The 19,649-nt window shown below is 44.4% G+C and overlaps 3 protein-coding genes across 5 annotated transcripts; 2 read left to right on the plus strand and 1 right to left on the minus strand.

Annotated features, from left to right (window-relative positions):
- Window positions 1–63: 63 nt before the first annotated feature.
- Window positions 64–5,958, plus strand: lin7b (lin-7 homolog B (C. elegans)). The gene is made up of 6 exons (XM_069177694.1): window positions 64–318; window positions 1,027–1,145; window positions 1,785–1,856; window positions 2,112–2,321; window positions 4,563–4,726; window positions 5,402–5,958. Exons 1-6 carry the CDS (start codon window positions 243–245, stop codon window positions 5,421–5,423), a joined length of 663 nt encoding a protein of 220 aa, XP_069033795.1. The 5' UTR covers window positions 64–242; the 3' UTR covers window positions 5,424–5,958.
- Window positions 5,959–6,723: 765 nt separating this feature from the next.
- ppp1r35 (protein phosphatase 1, regulatory subunit 35) lies at window positions 6,724–11,857 on the plus strand. 2 transcript variants are annotated; one of them, XM_069177660.1, is made up of 6 exons: window positions 6,724–6,867; window positions 7,562–7,799; window positions 7,935–8,055; window positions 8,451–8,566; window positions 8,657–8,747; window positions 10,745–11,857. In XM_069177660.1, the coding sequence occupies exons 2-6, from the start codon at window positions 7,563–7,565 to the stop codon at window positions 11,044–11,046; spliced, it is 867 nt and encodes a 288-aa protein (XP_069033761.1). In that variant the 5' UTR covers window positions 6,724–6,867; window position 7,562; the 3' UTR covers window positions 11,047–11,857. The 2 variants fall into 2 exon arrangements, with proteins under 2 accessions (XP_069033761.1, XP_069033762.1); XM_069177661.1 differs by lacking the exon at window positions 6,724–6,867 and adding an exon at window positions 6,883–7,156.
- Window positions 11,858–12,039: 182 nt separating this feature from the next.
- On the minus strand, window positions 12,040–18,372 carry prmt1 (protein arginine methyltransferase 1). Of its 2 annotated transcripts, none has more exons than XM_069177659.1 (10): window positions 18,276–18,372; window positions 16,139–16,225; window positions 15,891–16,046; window positions 15,737–15,800; window positions 15,502–15,644; window positions 14,754–14,841; window positions 14,430–14,545; window positions 14,092–14,242; window positions 13,088–13,209; window positions 12,040–12,993 (listed from the first exon to the last, which is right to left on the minus strand). In XM_069177659.1, the coding sequence occupies exons 1-10, from the start codon at window positions 18,300–18,302 to the stop codon at window positions 12,910–12,912; spliced, it is 1,038 nt and encodes a 345-aa protein (XP_069033760.1). In that variant the 5' UTR covers window positions 18,303–18,372; the 3' UTR covers window positions 12,040–12,909. The 2 variants fall into 2 exon arrangements, with proteins under 2 accessions (XP_069033760.1, XP_069033758.1); XM_069177657.1 differs by having other exon boundaries at window positions 16,139–16,234; window positions 18,276–18,352.
- Window positions 18,373–19,649: the final 1,277 nt, after the last annotated feature.

Here is a 19,649-nt window from a genome sequence, read left to right on the forward strand (position 1 = left end):
CTGTTTAATGTGTACAGTAGGAGTGCTGTGAGTCCGTACAGGATGCTGAAGCTGTTATAGTCACGTGCTGCTGAAGCTGCGTCAGGTTTTACCGCCTGGTCCTCCCATCAGCTCCGTCCTCCACCCACCCCGTCCTCCACCCACAGTTAGTCGGCGGACCATGTCTTCATGACAGATGGACCAGGCTTCGCTGTGAACCACATTTAGAGCTGAAACAGTTTGTCGGAGGATCCGCCCGGACGATGATGTCCTCATACTACCACCCCGCTAAGGAGGCCGACATGGCGGCCATGACGGAGCCGCTCTGCCTGGAACGAGGTAAGTACCGCCCGCAGGAAGACGGGAGGACACCGGGCTGTGGTTTACAGCGAGGGAGACAGTTCTGCACCGTATGTTCATATTTCATCTCCCAGGGATGGAAACATTACTGTTTGGCTCTGACTTCCATGAGTCCACAGCCCCGCCTCCTCCCCGTGCGCGTGCTTCTGTCCCTCAGGAAACGTCACAGCGGTAGTTCAAGCAGGTGATTGACGTCCTTGGAGGTGAACGTGCTCAGCTGTGTGGCCGTGTTCAATCATGTGTGTCTTTGATGGGCTTCATATCATCACTGAGACTTTTAAGGGGGCCTGAAATAGGTCGATTTGACAGCAAATGTGACGCGAGCGCGGCAGAGCTGAGACCAAGCGGCGTAAAGATCCCTTGCAGGTTAATTTGAACGGAGGAGGAGCGAAGAGCATCCACGCTGACGTAATCCGTTCACGGTGTGGTATAGTGTTAGAGTCATGACCAAGCTTCCTGTTTAAATTAAATTTTATTAATTTAATGGATGCTACTCAGCATCCTCTACGTAACTGAGAGTTAAATTCAATTATTGCTGGAATTGAGTTGTATAATCAAGGTGAACCTTAATCCGGCCAACACATTTAAAAGATGAGATAAAGTCCAGCCGTATGACGGTCTGAGGTTTCTGCACACAGCCCGTCGGTGTAATCCCGGTGTGTGTGTGTGTGTGTGTGTGTGTGTCAGATGTGTGCAGGGTGATCGAGCTGCTGGACCGGCTGCAGCGGACCGGAGAGCTTCCTCCTCCCAAGCTGCAGGCCCTGCAGAGAGTCCTCCAGAGCAAATTCTGTGCCGCCATCAGAGAGGTACGACAGAGGAGGATGATGATGATTAGTGTGTTCAGCAGACACTCAGTTCATTACAAATCATCAATTTAAAGCCCAGAGGTTACCAGAGGTCAAATAAAACAACCAGCATTCACAGCATACTGTAGTTGTTTCAGCTGATACATGGAGAAAAGGATCATTTATTTAATTCATAAATTCAATAATGACTACATTATTAATCAGTTTAACTTCACTAGTCAGCCTTTTGTTGTCACGCTTTTTACTTTGGACAGAAGCAGACAGCTGTTCCTCTTACAGGAGCAGTTTCTCATCTCACTCTTGAAAGTAACCTGGTTTCTTAAATTGATGAATTCTTCCTTTAAGTGTCCGTTAGTTCCACGTTTCATTTAAACCTTCTGAGAGCTGAATGGAATCTGGTTCATGATGAAGTCACTGAAATATCTTCGTGATGATTGCGATGTACTGTCCATCACCTGGTTCCTGTGTATCTGATGTCCATCACCTTGTTCCTGTTCCTGTGTATCTGATGTTCATCACCTGGTTCCTGTGTATCTGATGTCCATCACCTGGTTCCTGTTCCTGTGTATCTGATGTCCATCACCTGGTTCCTGTGTATCTGATGTACCCTCCACCACCTTCTGCTCTGCTCTCCTTCAGGTATACGAGCAGCTGTATGACACTCTGGACATTGTTGGAGGACCGGAGGTGCGAGCTCAGGCCACAGCCAAGGTATTACAAACCAGATCATCAACAACTAAAGAGTACTGGAACTATTTTAGAGACATTCAACCATGTTTTAATTGAAAACAGATCATTTTCAAGGGATGGTCGTTAGTTGCATTGATACATAAATCAGAGATTTCCTGTTCCCAGTTTAACTTCCCTCCCCTCCAGCTTTCTGTGGCAAAGGCGGGAATGGAGCTGGAAATCATACCTCAAACATTTAAATGTGAACTAAACTTTGTACGTTTCCTTCCTGACCAGGCCACTGTGGCAGCCTTCGCAGCCAGCGAGGGCCACGCCCACCCACGGGTGGTGGAGCTGCCCAAGACAGAAGAGGGACTGGGCTTCAACATTATGGGGGGCAAAGAACAGAACTCCCCCATCTACATCTCCAGAGTCATCCCAGGGGGCGTGGCCGACCGCCAGGGGGGGCTGAAGAGAGGAGACCAGCTTCTGTCTGTCAATGGAGTGGTGAGTTCAGGCCCAGTTCGGGAACTAATACACACCTGTTCAAAGGAGCCACACGCACACACTCACACACCTTTATTTTACTGTGCATTCATGAATACATTCAGACATCGTCCTGTCCAGAGAGAAGTCAGGGAGGACACTCCACCTGCACGGGGAGCACGATCAGACGGGCTGATGACAAATACAGAACCGCACCGACACTAAATAATTACTTTTAATCGTCAGATATGAAACAGTATATATAATCTGTGTGTCTACACATATACAGTGGGTACGGAAAGTATTCAGACCCCTTTAAATTTTTCACTCTTTGTTTCATTGCAGCCATTTGCTAAAATCAAAAAAGTTCATTTTATTTCTCATTAATGTACACTCAGCACCCCATCTTGACAGAAAAAAACAGAAATATAGAAATTTGTGCAAATTTATTAAAAAAGAAAAACTGAAATATCACATGGTCATAAGTATTCAGATCCTTTGCTGTGACACTCATATTTAACTCACATGCTGTCCATTTCTTCTGATCCTCCTTGAGATGGTTCTACTCCTTCATTGGAGTCCAGCTGTGTTTAATTAAACTGATTGGGCTTGATTAGGAAAGGCACACACCTGTCTATATAAGACCTTACAGCTCACAGTGCATGTCAGAGCAAATGAGAATCATGAGGTCGAAGGAACTGTCCAAGGAGCTCAGAGACAGAATTGTGGCAAGGCACAGATCTGGCCAAGGTTACAAAATAATTTCTGCAGCACTCAAGGTTCCTAAGAGCACAGTGGCCTCCATAATCCTTAAATGGAAGAAGTTTGGGACGACCAGAACTCTTCCTAGACCTGGCCGTCCAGCCAAACTGAGCAATCGTGGGAGAAGAGCCTTGGTGAGAGAGGTAAAGAAGAACCCAAAGATCACTGTGGCTGAGCTCCAGAGATGCAGTAGGGAGATGGGAGAAAGTTCCACAAAGTCAACTATCACTGCAGCCCTCCACCAGTCGGGGCTTTATGGCAGAGTGGGCAGAGTGGGCCACGGAAGCCTCTCCTCAGTGCAAGACATATGAAAGCCCGCATAGAGTTTGCCAAAAAACACATGAAGGACTCCCAGACTATGAGAAATAAGATTCTCTGGTCTGATGAGACCAAGATTGAACTTTTTGGCGTTAATTCTAAGCGGTATGTGTGGAGAAAACCAGGCACTGCTCATCACCTGCCCAATACAATCTCAACAGTGAAACATGGTGGTGGCAGCATCATGCTATGGGGGTGTTTTTCAGCTGCAGGAACAGGACGACTGGTTGCAATTGAAGGAAAGATGAATGCGGCCAAGTACAGAGATATCCTGGAAGAAAACCTCTTCCAGAGTGCTCTGGACCTCAGACTGGGCCGAAGGTTCACCTTCCAACAAGACAATGACCCTAAGCACACAGCTAAAATAACATAGGAGTGGCTTCGGAACAACTCTGTGACCATTCTTGACTGGCCCAGCCAGAGCCCTGACCTAAACCCAATTGAGCATCTCTGGAGAGACCTGAAAATGGCTGTCCACCAACGTTCACCATCCAACCTGACGGAACTGGAGAGGATCTGCAAGGAAGAATGGCAGAGGATCCCCAAATCCAGGTGTGAAAAGCTTGTTGCATCATTCCCAAGAAGACTCATGGCTGTACTAGCTCAAAAGGGTGCTTCTCCTCAATACTGAGCAAAGGGTCTGAATACTTATGACCATGTGATATTTCAGTTTTTCTTTTTTAATAAATTTGCACAAATTTCTACATTTCAGTTTTTTTCTGTCAAGATGGGGTGCTGAGTGTACATTAATGAGAAATAAAATGAACTTTTTTGATTTTAGCAAATGGCTGCAATGAAACAAAGATTGAAAAATTTAAAGGGGTCTGAATACTTTTCGTACCCACTGTGTATATATATATATATATTAGTGTTTCCCCAAATTTAAATGCATGCGATAGAATTAATTGTTTGCTGGATGTTTGAAAATAAATTGCAGTAAAGATCAAATAAATTTTTTTTATTTTTTTATTTTTTTAAACGTGATAAATCAGCTGCATTGATTTAAACACTTCAATCACACTGGAAGTATAAATGTGCTGTTGTATGAATAATCAGATCCGTGATCAGCGCAACCGCTGAATGATGTGTGTGAGTCCGACCGACGTACATTTCCAGATACCTGGTTTCGACCCGGTCCGCTGCGTCTGTGTTCTGATCCCTGTGCTGTGTCGGGTCGTGCAGAGCGTGGAGGGGGAGCACCATGAGAAGGCCGTGGAGCTGCTGAAGGCCGCCCAGGGCTCGGTCAAGCTGGTGGTCCGCTACACCCCCAAGGTCCTGGAGGAGATGGAGGCCCGCTTCGAGAAGATGAGGAGCGCCCGGAGGAGACAGCAGCACACCAGCTACTCGTGAGACCACTTTGTTAATCTGCACCACACCTGGTTGTGTCAAGGATGTTCAGGAGTTAATACACACACCATCCACACTTATTCAATTTACACCAACAGGAAATAACAGCACGTCTTCTGTCTTCTCAGTGCTAAACCTTTTTCTGACTGAGAATATTTGGAAAACTTCGACACATGTTCATGTTCCTACTGTGTTCCCGCTGTGTTCCCAGTGTTCCCACTGTGTTCCCGCTGTGTTCCCGCTGTGTTCCCACTGTGTTCCTACTGTGTTCCTAATGTGTTCTCACTGTGTTCCTACTGTGTTCCTAATGTTGTTCCTACTGTGTTCCCACTGTGTTCCCACTGTGTTCCTACTGTGTTCCTACTGTGTTCCTAATGTGTTCCGACTGTGTTCCTGCTGTGTTGCTACTGTGTTCCTACTGTTCCTACTGTGTTCCTACTGTTCCTACTGGGAGTGTTCATGAACCCTGTAACAGCCCTCTGCTGCTGCCACCCTCCCACCCGGTCCATGATCCTGCTGAATGGATCCAGGTCTTTCTTCAAGGATTCCTCCTCAACTGATTTTTCATGAAACGTCTGAGCAGACAAGTCGAACTAATAACTGATCGTGTGTGTGAGATAGCAACTGCACGTGTTAGTGTTGCCTGCAGCCTGATCCTGTCTTTCCTCCCACAGGTCTCTGGAGTCCAGAGGCTAACTGATCCGACACCTCCCTCCTCCTCATCGTCCAGCCGCCCTGACTCTTCTGTCCCAGCTGGAGGCCACGACGCAGACGGAAGCAAAAAAACCAAAGTAGCCTACCAACAACTGTTACTGTCCCTGTTTCTTAGGAAAACGCTGAGTAAGCTCGTTGTCAGACTATGCCTGTCGTTCCCCCCCCCCCCCCCCCCCCCCCCCCCCAGAGTGAGACCATCTTCAGTATCCTGTATCATAAGGGAAAAGACTCTGTATAGTGTGTGGCTTGATGTGATTAGTACATAGTCTCTATACTCTCCACTTACTTTCTCACTCTGATGAGGTGCACGTCGTCCTCAAGTGTTCATGAGGAACGGTGGAAACATCTTCAGCTGTCACCTCCGTTTCTCCATCACGGGTCCCAGTGAGAAGGTTGAAGACCTGCTCTTCCGTCAGTGACACTGGGGACAGTTTCACATTCTTTGTGTTCATTTATTTGTGGATTCATTTGTTTGCATCTATTGTCCATGAAATAAAGTCTAGCTGTGGAAAATCAATCTTGTCTTCTTTGCTGCTGTCTGTGGATCATTTTCTACAATCTTCATTGTGTGTGTGTGTGTGTGTGTGTGTGTGCCAGATATGCTTTCTATCTCCAAAATCTGCCAGTTTATTTCAAAGACATATTCTCACTATTCTCAATGTTGTAACTTCCTGGAACAGATATATATAAAATATCTGGACTGTAGACTAGACTAATCAGTATCTACTCAATCATTAAATTAAGGAAGTCACATTTAAAATCATACACAGATTTTTAAGAAATTCTGACTTAAAAGTATGTCAATTTAAAGTGTACCCATAAAATATTATGGAAGTAGATTCATTTATATATTAATATTGACTGTGATTTAACTTTATACCTTAAAAAAAAGATTTGTTTTGGTTTTAGTTAATGTAAAGGTAATTAAATGAAAGAACAGTGCATTATCAATCTAATAATTATTTTTATATCCACAAACCCAAATGTATTAAGTCCAACCACGAGGCTGTTACACGTTTAAAAATGAAACCTAGCAATAAATAAAATCAATGATCTCCTCCCAAAGTAAGACATTAAGTGTGTAACATTTAACAACTGTATAAATGTAAAAAGTATGGTTTTAAATGTATTGTTACTGTCTTATTTTGTAGGATTGATTGTTGTCATGTGTTTCCGGTATTTATTACTGTTAACATTTAATGTGAAAATGAATCGAGATGAACTGAATAGCGAAAAAACACAAACCGGAAGCGGAAGTGAGTTTGACTGAAAGGGGGGGGGATTTAAAAGAGAAACAGTTGACTTCCGTTCTGTAAACTTCGGACATAAAAACCTTTCTGTCCTCTTCAGAGAGACGTGCTGAGGTGAGCTCAGGTGGAGAGGAACTGCTTGGCGTTAACGATCGTTTCTGACCGGAATAAAACAGGTAACACACCGAGTTTTCACGGTAATTTCAAGCTACCGGAGCACCAACCTCCGTTCAGTTAACGGCATACTAGTGAAGACGTTAACCGGTTGACGGGATCAATTGGAAACGAGAGAGGAGACTGGGACGAGGAGATCACCTAAAATATGAAACAGCGGGAAAGTCTCCGCCGTCTGACTTCGTTGTGTAAACTGTAAATATGGCGAAGGTCCTGAAAGATGTAAAAACGTTTGAAGTAGTGTAAACAGGTTGAGGACAGCTCTACAAAGGACAACCTCTGAAATTTCAGGTTTCTTTTGCAGACACTTCCACTTTATTTGAACACGCATACATTTTGTTTGAACATGTGTATTTATATGATTATCTGTTGTCCGATAAATTGAAGTGGTGGCTAAAACACGGTCCATCAAGACTTCATGTTAACCAGCAGTCACCTTGAACTATTTCCAAGCTGCTGCTCTGCACTCTGATTTAATAAGTGGGATGGCATCTGATAATCAATCATCATACACATAACTGTGATGGGATTTTGGCTGTATTTGCATGTAAAATTATTCCTCAGATGTCTGTGATTATTAATAAAGCTGTGATAATGATGGTTGCTGTTTTTTTTTTTTTTTTAAAGTAAAAGTACAAACATGTTCTTTAAACATCACAACGATGTCCCACTCTGTTTTTGTTTTTCCCCGGTCAGAATGAGTTTCTCCATCCTCCACTCTCCTCCTCCATCTCCTCACCCTGCCCTCCTCCCCCTGCCCTCCTCCTCTCTAACTGGCTGTCCTGAACTCGACCTGTCAGTCACACTTAGCCCCGCCACCAAGACTGACCACAAACATGTGAGGCCCCGCCCACTGAAGCAAAGTCAGCAAAATGACCACTCACAGCTTAAGCCCCAACCCCGAAGACAGACAGGAAGAAAGAGGAGCACAAAGGTGATGACATAATTTGTGTGTGTGTGTGTGTGTGTGTGTGTGTGTGTGAGAGTGTGAGAGTATGAGTGTGACAACACTGCTGTAATGGGATGTATGTGTGTTTGATGACTTCATTCTTTTTCTGGTGTCCTGAAGGTGTGTTTTGAAGATCCGGCGGTTGTCACGGTAACGCCGGAGCCTCACATCACACCAGGCAGTGATGTCCCACTGAAGCAGCCAGTGAGAGGTCAGGGGAGGAGCAGAGCACGTCACCAAGGTAACTAGAGTTGGACAGTATTTGAATAAATAATGTATGATTGCATTTCAGTCTTCAGTTTCTGTCCCATCTTGTTTATTATTATAATTATTATGAAAATCAGACAATGAGGTGTCTCTGTGTGTCTTGCTGTCTGTCTGGTGTCTCTGTGTCCTGCTGTCGGTCTGGTGTTTCTGTGTGTCCAGCTGTTTGTCTGGTGTCTCTGTGTGTCCAGCTGTCTGTCTGGTGTCTGTGTGTCCAGCTGTCTGTCTGGTGTCTCTGTGTGTCCTGCTGTCTGTCTGGTGTCTCTGTGTGTCCTACTGTCTGCTCTGTGTTCAACTGTCTGTCTTACTCTCATGAATCTAACTCACTGTTCAATAAAATGATAATTAACATCAGATCTTTGTTCCTCTCAGCCCTCAGATGTTCAGCAGAGACTCCTGCTGCGACATCCAATCAAGGTCCAGGCTGTCTGGAGAGGGCGGAGCTAAATACCACTCTGGCTCTGAAGGCGGAGCTTCAGTCGCTACAGGTTGCCACTGTTTAATAAAAAGGCGATCAATAAATGATTAACAACAGGTGAGCGCCTGGTTACCTTGTTTACATGTCGGTTGTCCTGCAGGGAGCCGAGTTTAACTCCCAGAATGCCGTTCAGGACACTTTACAGAGGTCAGAGAGGACCAAAATCCTGATCAACACCAGAGCTACTGAAGGTACCACACACACACACACACACACACACACACAATGCTACTGTTTCTGCTTTCATGTCTCCTGGGTCACCTGACGTGACATCTGTGGACGCTGCAGCCATGTCGTTACCATGACGCTACAGAGAGACAGGAAGTTCTTTAAATACGACGCATGATATCCTAAAATACGGCAAAGAATGGAATGTTTAATTCAGCCCGATTTAGGAATGAACATCTTCACAGACCTGAAAACCTTCTGATCAGACATGAGTTCATGGAGCCATCGGTATCATACAGGCTTCCTGCTAAATGAGTCACCAACAACACAGATTCTTTCTTCGGGTGATTAAATCTCACTCACCGTGTTGTCGTCGTCAGCCTCAGTGGGACACATCACCCCCAGAGATCTGTGAAGTGATATCTCTTCACTCACAAACTATCTGTGACAGAGTTCAGTCAGCAGGACTCTGTCCTCTAAACATGAAGCTGCAGCGGATCATCTGCTGCTGGTTTTTGCTCACGTTAACCACACAGGTCAAAGCTGACTCTCCATTCATTAAACCGGTGGTTCTCAATTGGTGGGTCGAGACCCAAAAGTGAGTAGTGCCACCGTTCAGAGTGGGTCGTGGATGTGGAGGGGAACTTTTATTTAGCGGTTTTACAGATTTTCTGATGCTGTGGTTTTATGATGGAGTCAGTACAAATGAACATATCAAAACTGTCCACAACTGCACTGCTACGTTGACAAAGCTATGCTGCTAACTTCAGAACAACAGACTGGATATAAAAGTGTTCATCGCTTCCAGGTCTGAAAAATGAGGCCGATGCGGAAGTGTCTTAAGCTGCAATACCACCGAGTGCCACTAGAGGTCGGCTCCAAAAAGCCTCCGGCTCCATAGACTCCCATTCAACTTCTCTCATCAAATCCAAAGTGAATAAAATGTGTCCATCAGTTATCTCGGTGTTGTTAGCTAAAGTCACTCCTTCTTATTAGTTTTCTGGAGGTCCATCTGAAAATAATCCCTCATTCATTAGAAAAGAAGATTCAAAAAGACCTGTTTTGGGGGGGGGCGTGTCTGTTTGATTGACAGGTCTGTGGTGCAGTCAGGTTACAGCTATCAGTGGGCGGGACGTATTATCGTCAGGTTTCCAATCAGATCAGTCAGATCCACCGCTGGCTCCTCCCCCAGCTCGTCCAAATATGGTCACTTCCTGCTTCAAACCGCTCCAAACTAGCAAAGATGGTGACGGACAGAATCTGAACTGGAGGCTTCATTCAATTTTATTTATATAGCGCCAAATCACAACACAGGTTATTTCATGGCACTTAACACATTAAAGTCCTTACAGCAAGACTTTACAATATTTTACAGAGAAACCAGCAATTCAACAATTCCCACATAAGCTAGGAGGGAAAAATCTCCTCTTTAAGGGAGAAAAACCTCCAACAGAGGGAAGAAAAACTCCCTCTTAACAGGAAGAAACCTCCGACAGAACCAGACTCAGAGGCAGAGAAAAGGACAGCATAGAGATAGAAGAGAAGAACTGTTGGTGGAGACGATAAGCGCAGGGCAGAGACATGCAGCTCCATGACGGGACATCTGGAAAAGAAAGAAGAGAAACTACGCGAGCGAAGGAACTGAATGGAGACAACAGATAATAAGAAGAAACTAATGGGAGAGAAAAAGATGGTGAGGTATGAGTCAGTTAAAGAGTAGGAGGAAAGAAAAGAAGCTCAGCATGTAACGAGGTCCCCCAGCAGCCTCGGCCTATAACAGCATAACGTTCACAAACCGACGGGTGACCTCACTGCTGGATGCTGATTGGTTCCTTTGACTGACATTTCATCTGAAATATTCTCTACAAGTTTCATTCATCGTGAGAAGAACAAAGTGAAGTTAACAGTTTAAGAACTCCAACTTCTAAATCATTTTGGATGCATCTTTTTTTTCACTTTGATTAACGTTGATTTGTTTCGTATTCACACCTTCATCTATGTGTATTGTCTCTCTCTGCAGTCGTGAATGTCTCGCGCTCTCAGCATCTCTTCACCTCATTGGTCAGCGTTGACGTACAGGAGGATCAGCTGATCAGTCAGGTGCTGCAGGATAGGCTGCTGCTGGCCCCACCACCTCCCTGCCATGAAGGCAGAGTCACAGAGGGCCCCTCCCTCCAACCCTTCATGACATCTGACCTGCTCAGACAGAAGCCCCTCCCACCAGAGGGGCCAGACACCTGCAAGCCCTGCCCCTCATCACACCCTGCCCACTCAACCTTTGACCTTTACAGACACCAGATATGCTGGGAAGCCACACCCTGACAGAGAGGGGAACGTCTGATTGGCTGGAGATGCCAAGGTTCCTCATGGACAATTAAATACATTAAATTATTAACGCCAACAGGAATCTCTCTTTAGTTCCTGTATGGAAGTACATTTAGTTTTTTTCCCAATAAAATTATTTAAAAACGCATCCACTCTGCGATGATGTTGTGCTGCAAGTCGTCCAATCATTAGGTTTGTTGTTGAACACAACAGGTGTTCATGATGACTCAGTGAACCACCAATCAGAGAGCAGCCCCACCTCAGCAGCAGCCCTCCAATCAGACTGTTCATGTTAATGAGTGTAATACATCCCTGTGGGGCATCATGGTATGGAGCTACTCCTCCGTGATACACATGCTCACAGCGAATATCAAATAACCACAGAACCCAAGATGAGACAAAACCAGGGAAACAACAAAATCTGAACCAGTGATGTTACTTGAAAGATTTAATGAAATAATGAAATGAGTAGATGATACATGAACACTTCATACAGGTTGTTTGGAAAGAGTGCGCTGAACTCAGAACTCAAGTTTACAAACTACTCTGACTGCAAAGTGTGATGTATTTACTGAAAAGGGTGTCTAGTATCACGGTGACCAGAACAAGGTGTGTTCCTCAATTCTGTTGCATCAAATTTCATATATAGCATGTCGTCCAAAATATGATAAAAATGTTACCATGGTTACGCCCATGCCTGTCAACCTTGTAATCAGTCATTCAACCTGTTTAAATGAAGGTGGTCACCGCTGTACATGAGCGGAGAGAAAAGAGACCAGATCCAAGCAGCGTCATCTTCCTGTCGCTACAGCTGCAAATTAGGTTTAAAAACCAATTGACCAAATATGAAATAAACCATGAGATTGTGGGAAATTTTAACCTGTGAAAGGTCTGCATGTGCATCACATGACCTGTTCTTACATGTTAACCCTGCGAGTGAACAGCTGCAGTGATGTCACAGCTCAGAACAAACGAGAGGAAAAAAAAGAGTTACATTTACAGTTTATTAGTTTTATTTAATAAAAAAAAAAAAAGCAGCAGCCAAAAAAAAAAAAAACCATACAAAAAGAGAGAACAAAAAATATTGAGGTGTGATGAGTCAGAAGTGTCTCTGCAGAGCACCGAGGTCGTTACTCGCGGTCGCGTTTCACTCGGGCAGTCGGACACGCTGTGGAGATGAACACGAGAGAGAGCGCTCAGCCTCAGGACGAGCTGGTTCCGGCCTTTCGGGACACAGCGGGAGGTCCTGCAGCCACTTTCAAACAGTCACTGATGCTGCAGTTTGGAACAACGATGAAGGAGTTTTCTGGAGAAATCATCTCGATTATTTTTTTGGCCTCGACTTCCAGCTAGACATTTTTTTGGGGGCAGCAACTCTTTCCTGAACAGAGCGTCTCGGGTTTTTGGGGTTTACTGAGCGGTGACTTGCTGTTCTAAAACACCACACTGAAGGGGGGAAGAGGTGGGCATAAACCCACCTGAAAGTAAACTAGGAGACGTGACACGCCGTGGGTTCATTTAACAGTGGAGGGTGGGGGGGACGTGTTTGTCCTCAAGGATCCTGCACATGCAAAAGAATCGGAACTGGAAAGCAAAACCAGACGGACACTACGTCAAACACAAACTCTTTTGAGTGACCACTGCACGACGAATCGCCACGGCAACACAATTTAGAACCCGAGGATGTGGGAAAAAAAACAACCTTTTAAATACCGTTAATGTCTGAACAAGAAAATGATGAAAAACTTTGTTAAAATGTTGCTGCGGGAGGGGGAGGGGAGCGACAAGCTATCGTACGGACTCCCGGTCAAACTGTAATCTGTCCTCTACGTAGGACAAACTAACAGGGAGGGGACGCGTCTAACGCATCCGGTACTCCGACGTCTTGGACATCTCACACAGCTGACCCCTGAAGTCGATGTCTACGGTGAAGTCCAGGTCCCTCTGCAAAAAGGAACACAAGTCGAGAGTCAAGACCGCGACGCACACGCGGAAAACAAAGAGTAAAGAACGGGGTGACCGGTTCTGATCGGCTTACATTATTCTTGACGTTTGGCTTCATGCTGATGGTGCCGAAGATCTCCTCCCCAGTCTTCACAGTCAGGTAATCGTCCAGGTAGAAGACGGTCTGCTTCCAGTGGGTATACGGAGACTCTGGGCCTGATGGAACCAAACAAGAGGGGGATGGTGGGGATTAATTAATGTTCATCACTATGGGCCTCAAATAATAGTGGTGATATGATAATATACTGATAAACATTTTGTATTCACTTTATATATTATTTTTATACTTCAGCATAATTATACAACCATTAGTTCTGACCCAGAGATCTGATTGGTCAAATCATCATGACGTCACACCCTGCTCATCACTAGAAATATCACTATAATTGGAATAGAAGTTAATATAATATAATGTAGTTTCTACTTGTTATAGGTCTATTAAATGGTGACCCATTTGGTCCTTTTTGGTCGCTCTGAGCACCCGTACCATAACACCACGGATAGTCGCGCACTTACAATCCTAGCAGCGGCTAGCTGGACCGGTTTGGTTTGAACACACGACACGGTGCTAAAATGTTAAAAACATGGGATATCTTTGTTCCAACCAGACTGAGCTAGCTGAGCAGTTCAGTGTTTCTATGTTCTGTATTTATTCAGTTGAAGACTAGAAATCCTCTGTTGCTAGGTGGTTGCTAAGGGTCGGACTACTTCCTGGACTAGTCAACATTGCATACATTACATAAGAGTCTACTGATTGTTTTCCAGTTCTTAGTCATACCCCGTGTATTGCCGTGGAAACGGAGATGATACTAACAAAGTTTTATATTTTCAGAGTGAATTCCGCCACGACATGAAAACATTTTTATTTAGTTGGTAACTTGTTGTATAATCTCATTGTTACACTGGAGGGTATTTTAACGTAATTATTAACACGAGTGATGTCATCAGGACCGAGGCGCTCGCTTAAATAACTATTTGTGACTGTGTGAGTTAACATGCTGCAGTGTGTGTATTTCTGGGAGTGTGTGTGTGACTGACTGGTGGAGAAGCCAATCCTCTTGTGGCAGCGGGTGAACTCGATGTTGAAGTAGGTGACCAGAGCGTGGATGTAGTCGTTTCTCTTCACCTGCAGGCAGAACGGTGAGGTGAAGGTCAGGTCCTCTGCCTTCACCGTGTAGATGTCCACCTCCTGAACACAGACAAGAGGACAGTTTCATTAGTGGTCAAGTTGAAGGAAGGAAAAACAAAACCCACCAAAAACCTCAAACTCTTTCTCTCGCATTAGATTTTAACACAACAATATTTATAGTTCTGTGCGATGTAGCACAATGTTAACACAAACAAACAGGTCTCTCAGGAGGACAACAGTAACTCACCCTGATGAGACAGGAGTTGCTGACCAGCTGTTTGGGATCCACCACATCCACCAGCGGCTCCTTGATGGCCACCTCCTTGATGCAGGACATATCGAAGCCGTACACGTTCTCCCACCCTGACAGAGGAACACACACACACACACACACACACACACACACACACACACACACACACACACACACACACACACACACACAGTCACTTCACCTGAAACCACACCAAACACCTGCAGGGTTCCTGATAAAAGGCCTGGTGATGTCAGCCCTGTGGATCATACGTGAACACCTCTGCACGGTAAACTTTAGGCTGGGAAACAGACTCACAGTGGATCTTGTAGTCCTTGTACTGCCTGTCTTCGATGGCAGTGACGTACAGAGTCGCCCTGTCGGGGAAGATGAGTCCATCGGGCTTCTGTTGGGGGACAAAGACAGATTTCAGCACACTTCATGGAGTCCTGACACTTCTGAGCAGGCGAGGGATCAAATTACTTTCACACCGTCCGACAGCCATTAAAGCCCAGATACGGTATCACATGTTCCGGGCACCAATTGGTTCATGACTCCTACAAAAATACTGGCCGAGTCATTTTTATTATTTTTAACAAAGCACTTTAAAATCACATTTACTTAATTTCAGCAAAATATTTTCATTTGCAGAGCAACAACTTTTACATTGAACTGAGGCAGACACCATATTCAGTAGTTTCCACCAGTTCATTTTAGATCCTGTCACTAATGTATGTGTGCATGTGTGTGTTTTGGTTTAGACAGCAACAATAAGCATTTTGAACTTTACTACAACAATAATTCACACCACTGATTCTTCTGGTCTTTAAATGGAAATTCAAAACTCCTATACTGATGGTATTTCAAGATGTCCCCCACACCAGGTGGATTCATTCATCTTAGTTATACAAGAAGTGAGTTAAAAGGTCCTAATAATATTAAACAGTATATTTAAATGATCCACAGGGCTGTTGTGTTTTTTGTGTCGAGGATCATTAAAGTTTGAATGTCGAGTTTGGACAAAAACCAACCAGAAGCCCCTCCAACCTCACGGACTCGTACGTACCAGCCATTTGTCCCGGGCATATATGACTGTGTTGAGCATGGACTCGTAGAAGAGGCAGTAGCCCATCCACTCAGATATGATGATGTCTACTCCCTCCACGGGCAGCTCCACCTCCTCCACCTTCCCCTTGATGATGGTCACAACTGCGAGACGCAAGAACAGGCGAATAACGGTCACTCCCTGATCTCCATTTGCCCCGGATACCCCGACGCCGCTGGGCTCTCTTTTTACTCACCGTCCTCCATGTTGTTGGCCTTGACAATTTTCACAGCGTAGTCCGAGATGCTGCTGCACTCGATCTGTTACGACGAAGCCCAAAAGAAAAAGACATTTTAAAACTGCAGAATCGTGGTAGGATGTCTAGAATCATGGTAGAACCCGACACGTACCCCTATGACCTTCTTGGCTCCCGCTTTGGCAGCAAACATGCAGAGGATGCCCGTCCCGCTGCCCACGTCCAACACCACCTTGTCCTTAAAAAGGTGCTTGTTGTGAAACATGGAGTTACGGTAGGTAAGAGTGCGAACTTCATCCTTCAGCATCTCCTACAGTTAAAAAAAAATAACAACAGCACAAGTATTAAGATTCTGTGACACCCAGACATAACTTTATGGTCTTTATTTAGTCGTAAAATTACCTCGTGGATTCCAAAGTGGGCGTATGAGTCAAAGTAGTAGTCCTTTGACGTCATGTCCTCAGCTGCAGGCTTGACTGAGCTCTCCCCCTGAGAAACCTCAACAAAACACAAATACCTTTAGTTCCTGCAGAGAGCTTCAGCTGCAATCCATTTTTACAAGAATAAACTCAAGAGTCAGAAGGTAAAAGTGGTCCGACAAGGGAGGGTGACATGTTGTGTTGCCGGCTGTGTGTTTTTAATCAGCAGTCGCACTGAAGAGCTTAAACGTCCCATTTCAGGCGGTCTTCGCTGTTTGAGGCGCCGCTACAGTTTGCAGACTGACGGTGAACTAGATTGAATCAGTGGCAGCTATCAGGGCAGACGGATGCTTCCCTGACAGCCGCCTGGCTACCATCAACCGATACCCGCGAGGCTTTTGTGGAACACTGATTACTTGGAGCATCTACTGATATTCTGCATGCGAGGCGTTCAGGAGATATCTGCAAATTGTAGCTACAGAAAAAGTTGCATTGTGTATTGTTTGGTTGATCAGACAGGGCTGCTCTCTAAGGTACAACTTTCTGGTCTCTTTGTCTTCATCCTCCCCCGTTTCCGTAGTGATGAAGCCTCCCTCGGCTGTTTACACACCGTTATGTTAATAGAATGAGAACAAAGCACCTTTTAGGGCTGGTTACTTAATTTCAGTCCCTGCCCTACATCCACACTAACAGGGGGCTTCTCTGTAGTCGGTGGCTACCGAGCGGGACATCACCGTTGGTTTGTGAACTGTTCTGAAGCTATCCGGCCAATGCTATCTTGTTTTGGGTTTTTTTTGGAGGGAGAAGTGACCATATTATATTATATCATACATTTGGACGATCATTCAGCTCCAGAAGCCTGACTGTACCACAGGCCTGTCAACCAAACCAGACAGAGGCCCCAAATATAACGCTTTTTCCAACCTAATATCTAATTAATTTTAGGGTTATTTTCAGACGTACCACAAGAACATTGATCAGACGGAACGACTTTAACTAACGGCACCGTGGTGACTTGTGGAAAAATTGATTCGCTTTGTATTTGATGAGAGAAGTTGAATTAAGAGTCTATGGAGCTGGCGGCTTTTTGGAGCCAACCTCTAGTGGCCTTTGATGATATGGCCTTATAACTGCATAAAAAAAAAAAAAAAAAAAAAAAAAAAAATCAAAATCAAAATCACAGTCTTATACATATCGAGACGACCTCGGATCGATATGTACGCTGCATAAACGACCACAGAAGTATTCATGTCTAAATACTATTAAACTAATCTCTAAAGTGGGTTTCACCAGGTGCTGTCTGAGAGCTGTGAATGAGGCCAACCTTCCCAGGCAGCACAAAAGATGGGAGCACATGGCTGAGGCTCTCTGATGGGGGCTCGGCCTTCCTCCAAAAATGTCCACTGACCATTTCACCAACCAAACCGTGAAAACTACCGACTCTCCTTAAAACCTGATTATTTCTAGACGTCACTGTGAGGCCTCTAAAACCGACTTACCGCCAACTACCTGCTGTTCTCCGAGTTGAGCTACTTAACAACGTCAGCCGACCGATGAAGCGTTATACTGGAACAAAGCCAGCCAAGGTTAATATTGAGGCCGCTAATCAACTGAGGAAAAATATTGGCTAGAAGTGTGGGACATCTTTGAAAAGCACGTGAAGAGAGTAAGAGCCGCCGGAGAATGAGGCAGCATCCTGCTGCATAGCACGGCTAGCTAGCCAACTAGTGGGGGAGCTAACACGTTGGTCCCCATGCGGTCCGGAGGGCTCATCGGTCGCGGCATGCCGGCTGTCGCACCACCTTCACCACCGCTTCGGGCTAAAACAGTATTGACTTTTAACACAAGCAGAGATAAACCGAGAAAATACCGGAGTGTGAAAATGTGCCATGCTAAATGAATGCGCGGCAAGAGCAGCTGCATCAAACTAGCGCTAGCAGCTAAAATGGATGCATCACTATCTACTGCGTACGTGCTGTAAAACCCAACATGTTACGACTATGGAACACTTTGAAGAATCTCTCCTTAAACTATATATAAAAAAAAGATGAGTGTGTTTGTGTGTAGTTAAGAAAGATAAATCAGAAAAGGTAAATCTATTTCCTTGTGTAAGACCTTACCTCCATTCTCTCTGCTGGCGCCGCCATTTCGGTCTTCCGCTGAGCTGCGTGAGTTTGAAAGTCTTTATGGGTCACGCCCACGATAGCCACAGCTCATTTCTTATTGGACCAGATTAGACACCGCCTGTAATTTCGTGCGGCATTCAAAGCTGTTCGGAAACTATGAAACTTTGGTTAAAAAAAAAAGTAAATGTCTTTATTGTCTTTCTTTCCTTCTCTTTGAGTTCCGCGGAGTTGGAGGACGGCAGAAAAGATCAGACATATCAGAGATGTTTGAAATATTAATAAAGACACACATTAAAACGCATTATCGTTTCATACAGCATTTCATATCCAAACACAGTGACAGTGCGACTTTCGTAAATGCTGCTGCATTCATGTGATCACGTACATCTCTCCCCAGTAGCAGCGTCCCTGATCCACCATGCGAAATATGTGAATAATGAAATACAAACCAATTGTCAGCTTAAAAAAATACAATTTATACTAACAGGAAACGGTGGAATAAGGAAATTAGTACAACACCTTTTAGATATAAATTAACTTAAAAACTTAAATAAAAATTTTGACTGGCAATCCCTCCATCATTTCTACAAACATGTAATAATGCTTATGTTGTGCTTTCAGCTACATTACCCCTATTTATCTAATTAAATGTGATAATGTAGACTGCACTTTGACTCAGCAAAGAGATGAATATAAATGAACATTTATACATCAGCTGTTTGTCTGGAAGGCTGAAGGTTTGATTTGCAACAGACACAATGTGTTCACCCATAGCCAATAAATTCTATCAGACACAAAAGCTTAAAAGTTTGGTAAAAATACCTTCAGGGGAACCTTTTTCAAAAGGAGGTTCTACAGAGGTCCTACAAAAAAGACCTAGAATGTTCTGTTAAGGTTCAAGAACCTTCAGGGAACTTTAAGGAAATGTTTACTGAAGGTTTGACAAAAAAGTTAAACTTCAGAAAATGTTATTTAAATGTTACAAAAACTGTGACCTTCACGGGCAACCGCTACTGGAATGTTCTCTGATAGTTCCACAAAAATAATCTAACGGGAATGTTCCTCGAACTTTTTTAAAGTTTGCAAGAGATGTTACCCGAAGATCCTCCAAAGGATATCCTTTAGGGAACGTTCCTAAAGTTCTGATAACCTTCAAGGAACCTTTTGGGAATGTGCCCTGAAGGGTATTTATTTAACGGGTTCACATTACTAACCTTTCGATAACGTTAACTAAAGAATAGAAATGCACCCTAAACATTCCCTAAAGATTACTGTTCCAAAATTCAAACAACAAACACTTGAGTTACATGACAAGTCTTATACTAGTAGTTGGTAAATTTCACAAAGCCTATATGGCCGATGTACCAC

This window comes from Embiotoca jacksoni, unplaced genomic scaffold (assembly GCF_022577435.1).
Source record: "Embiotoca jacksoni isolate LCO1_2020_lvr unplaced genomic scaffold, fEmbJac1.0.p SCAF_76, whole genome shotgun sequence".
NCBI lineage: Eukaryota > Metazoa > Chordata > Actinopteri > Embiotocidae > Embiotoca > Embiotoca jacksoni.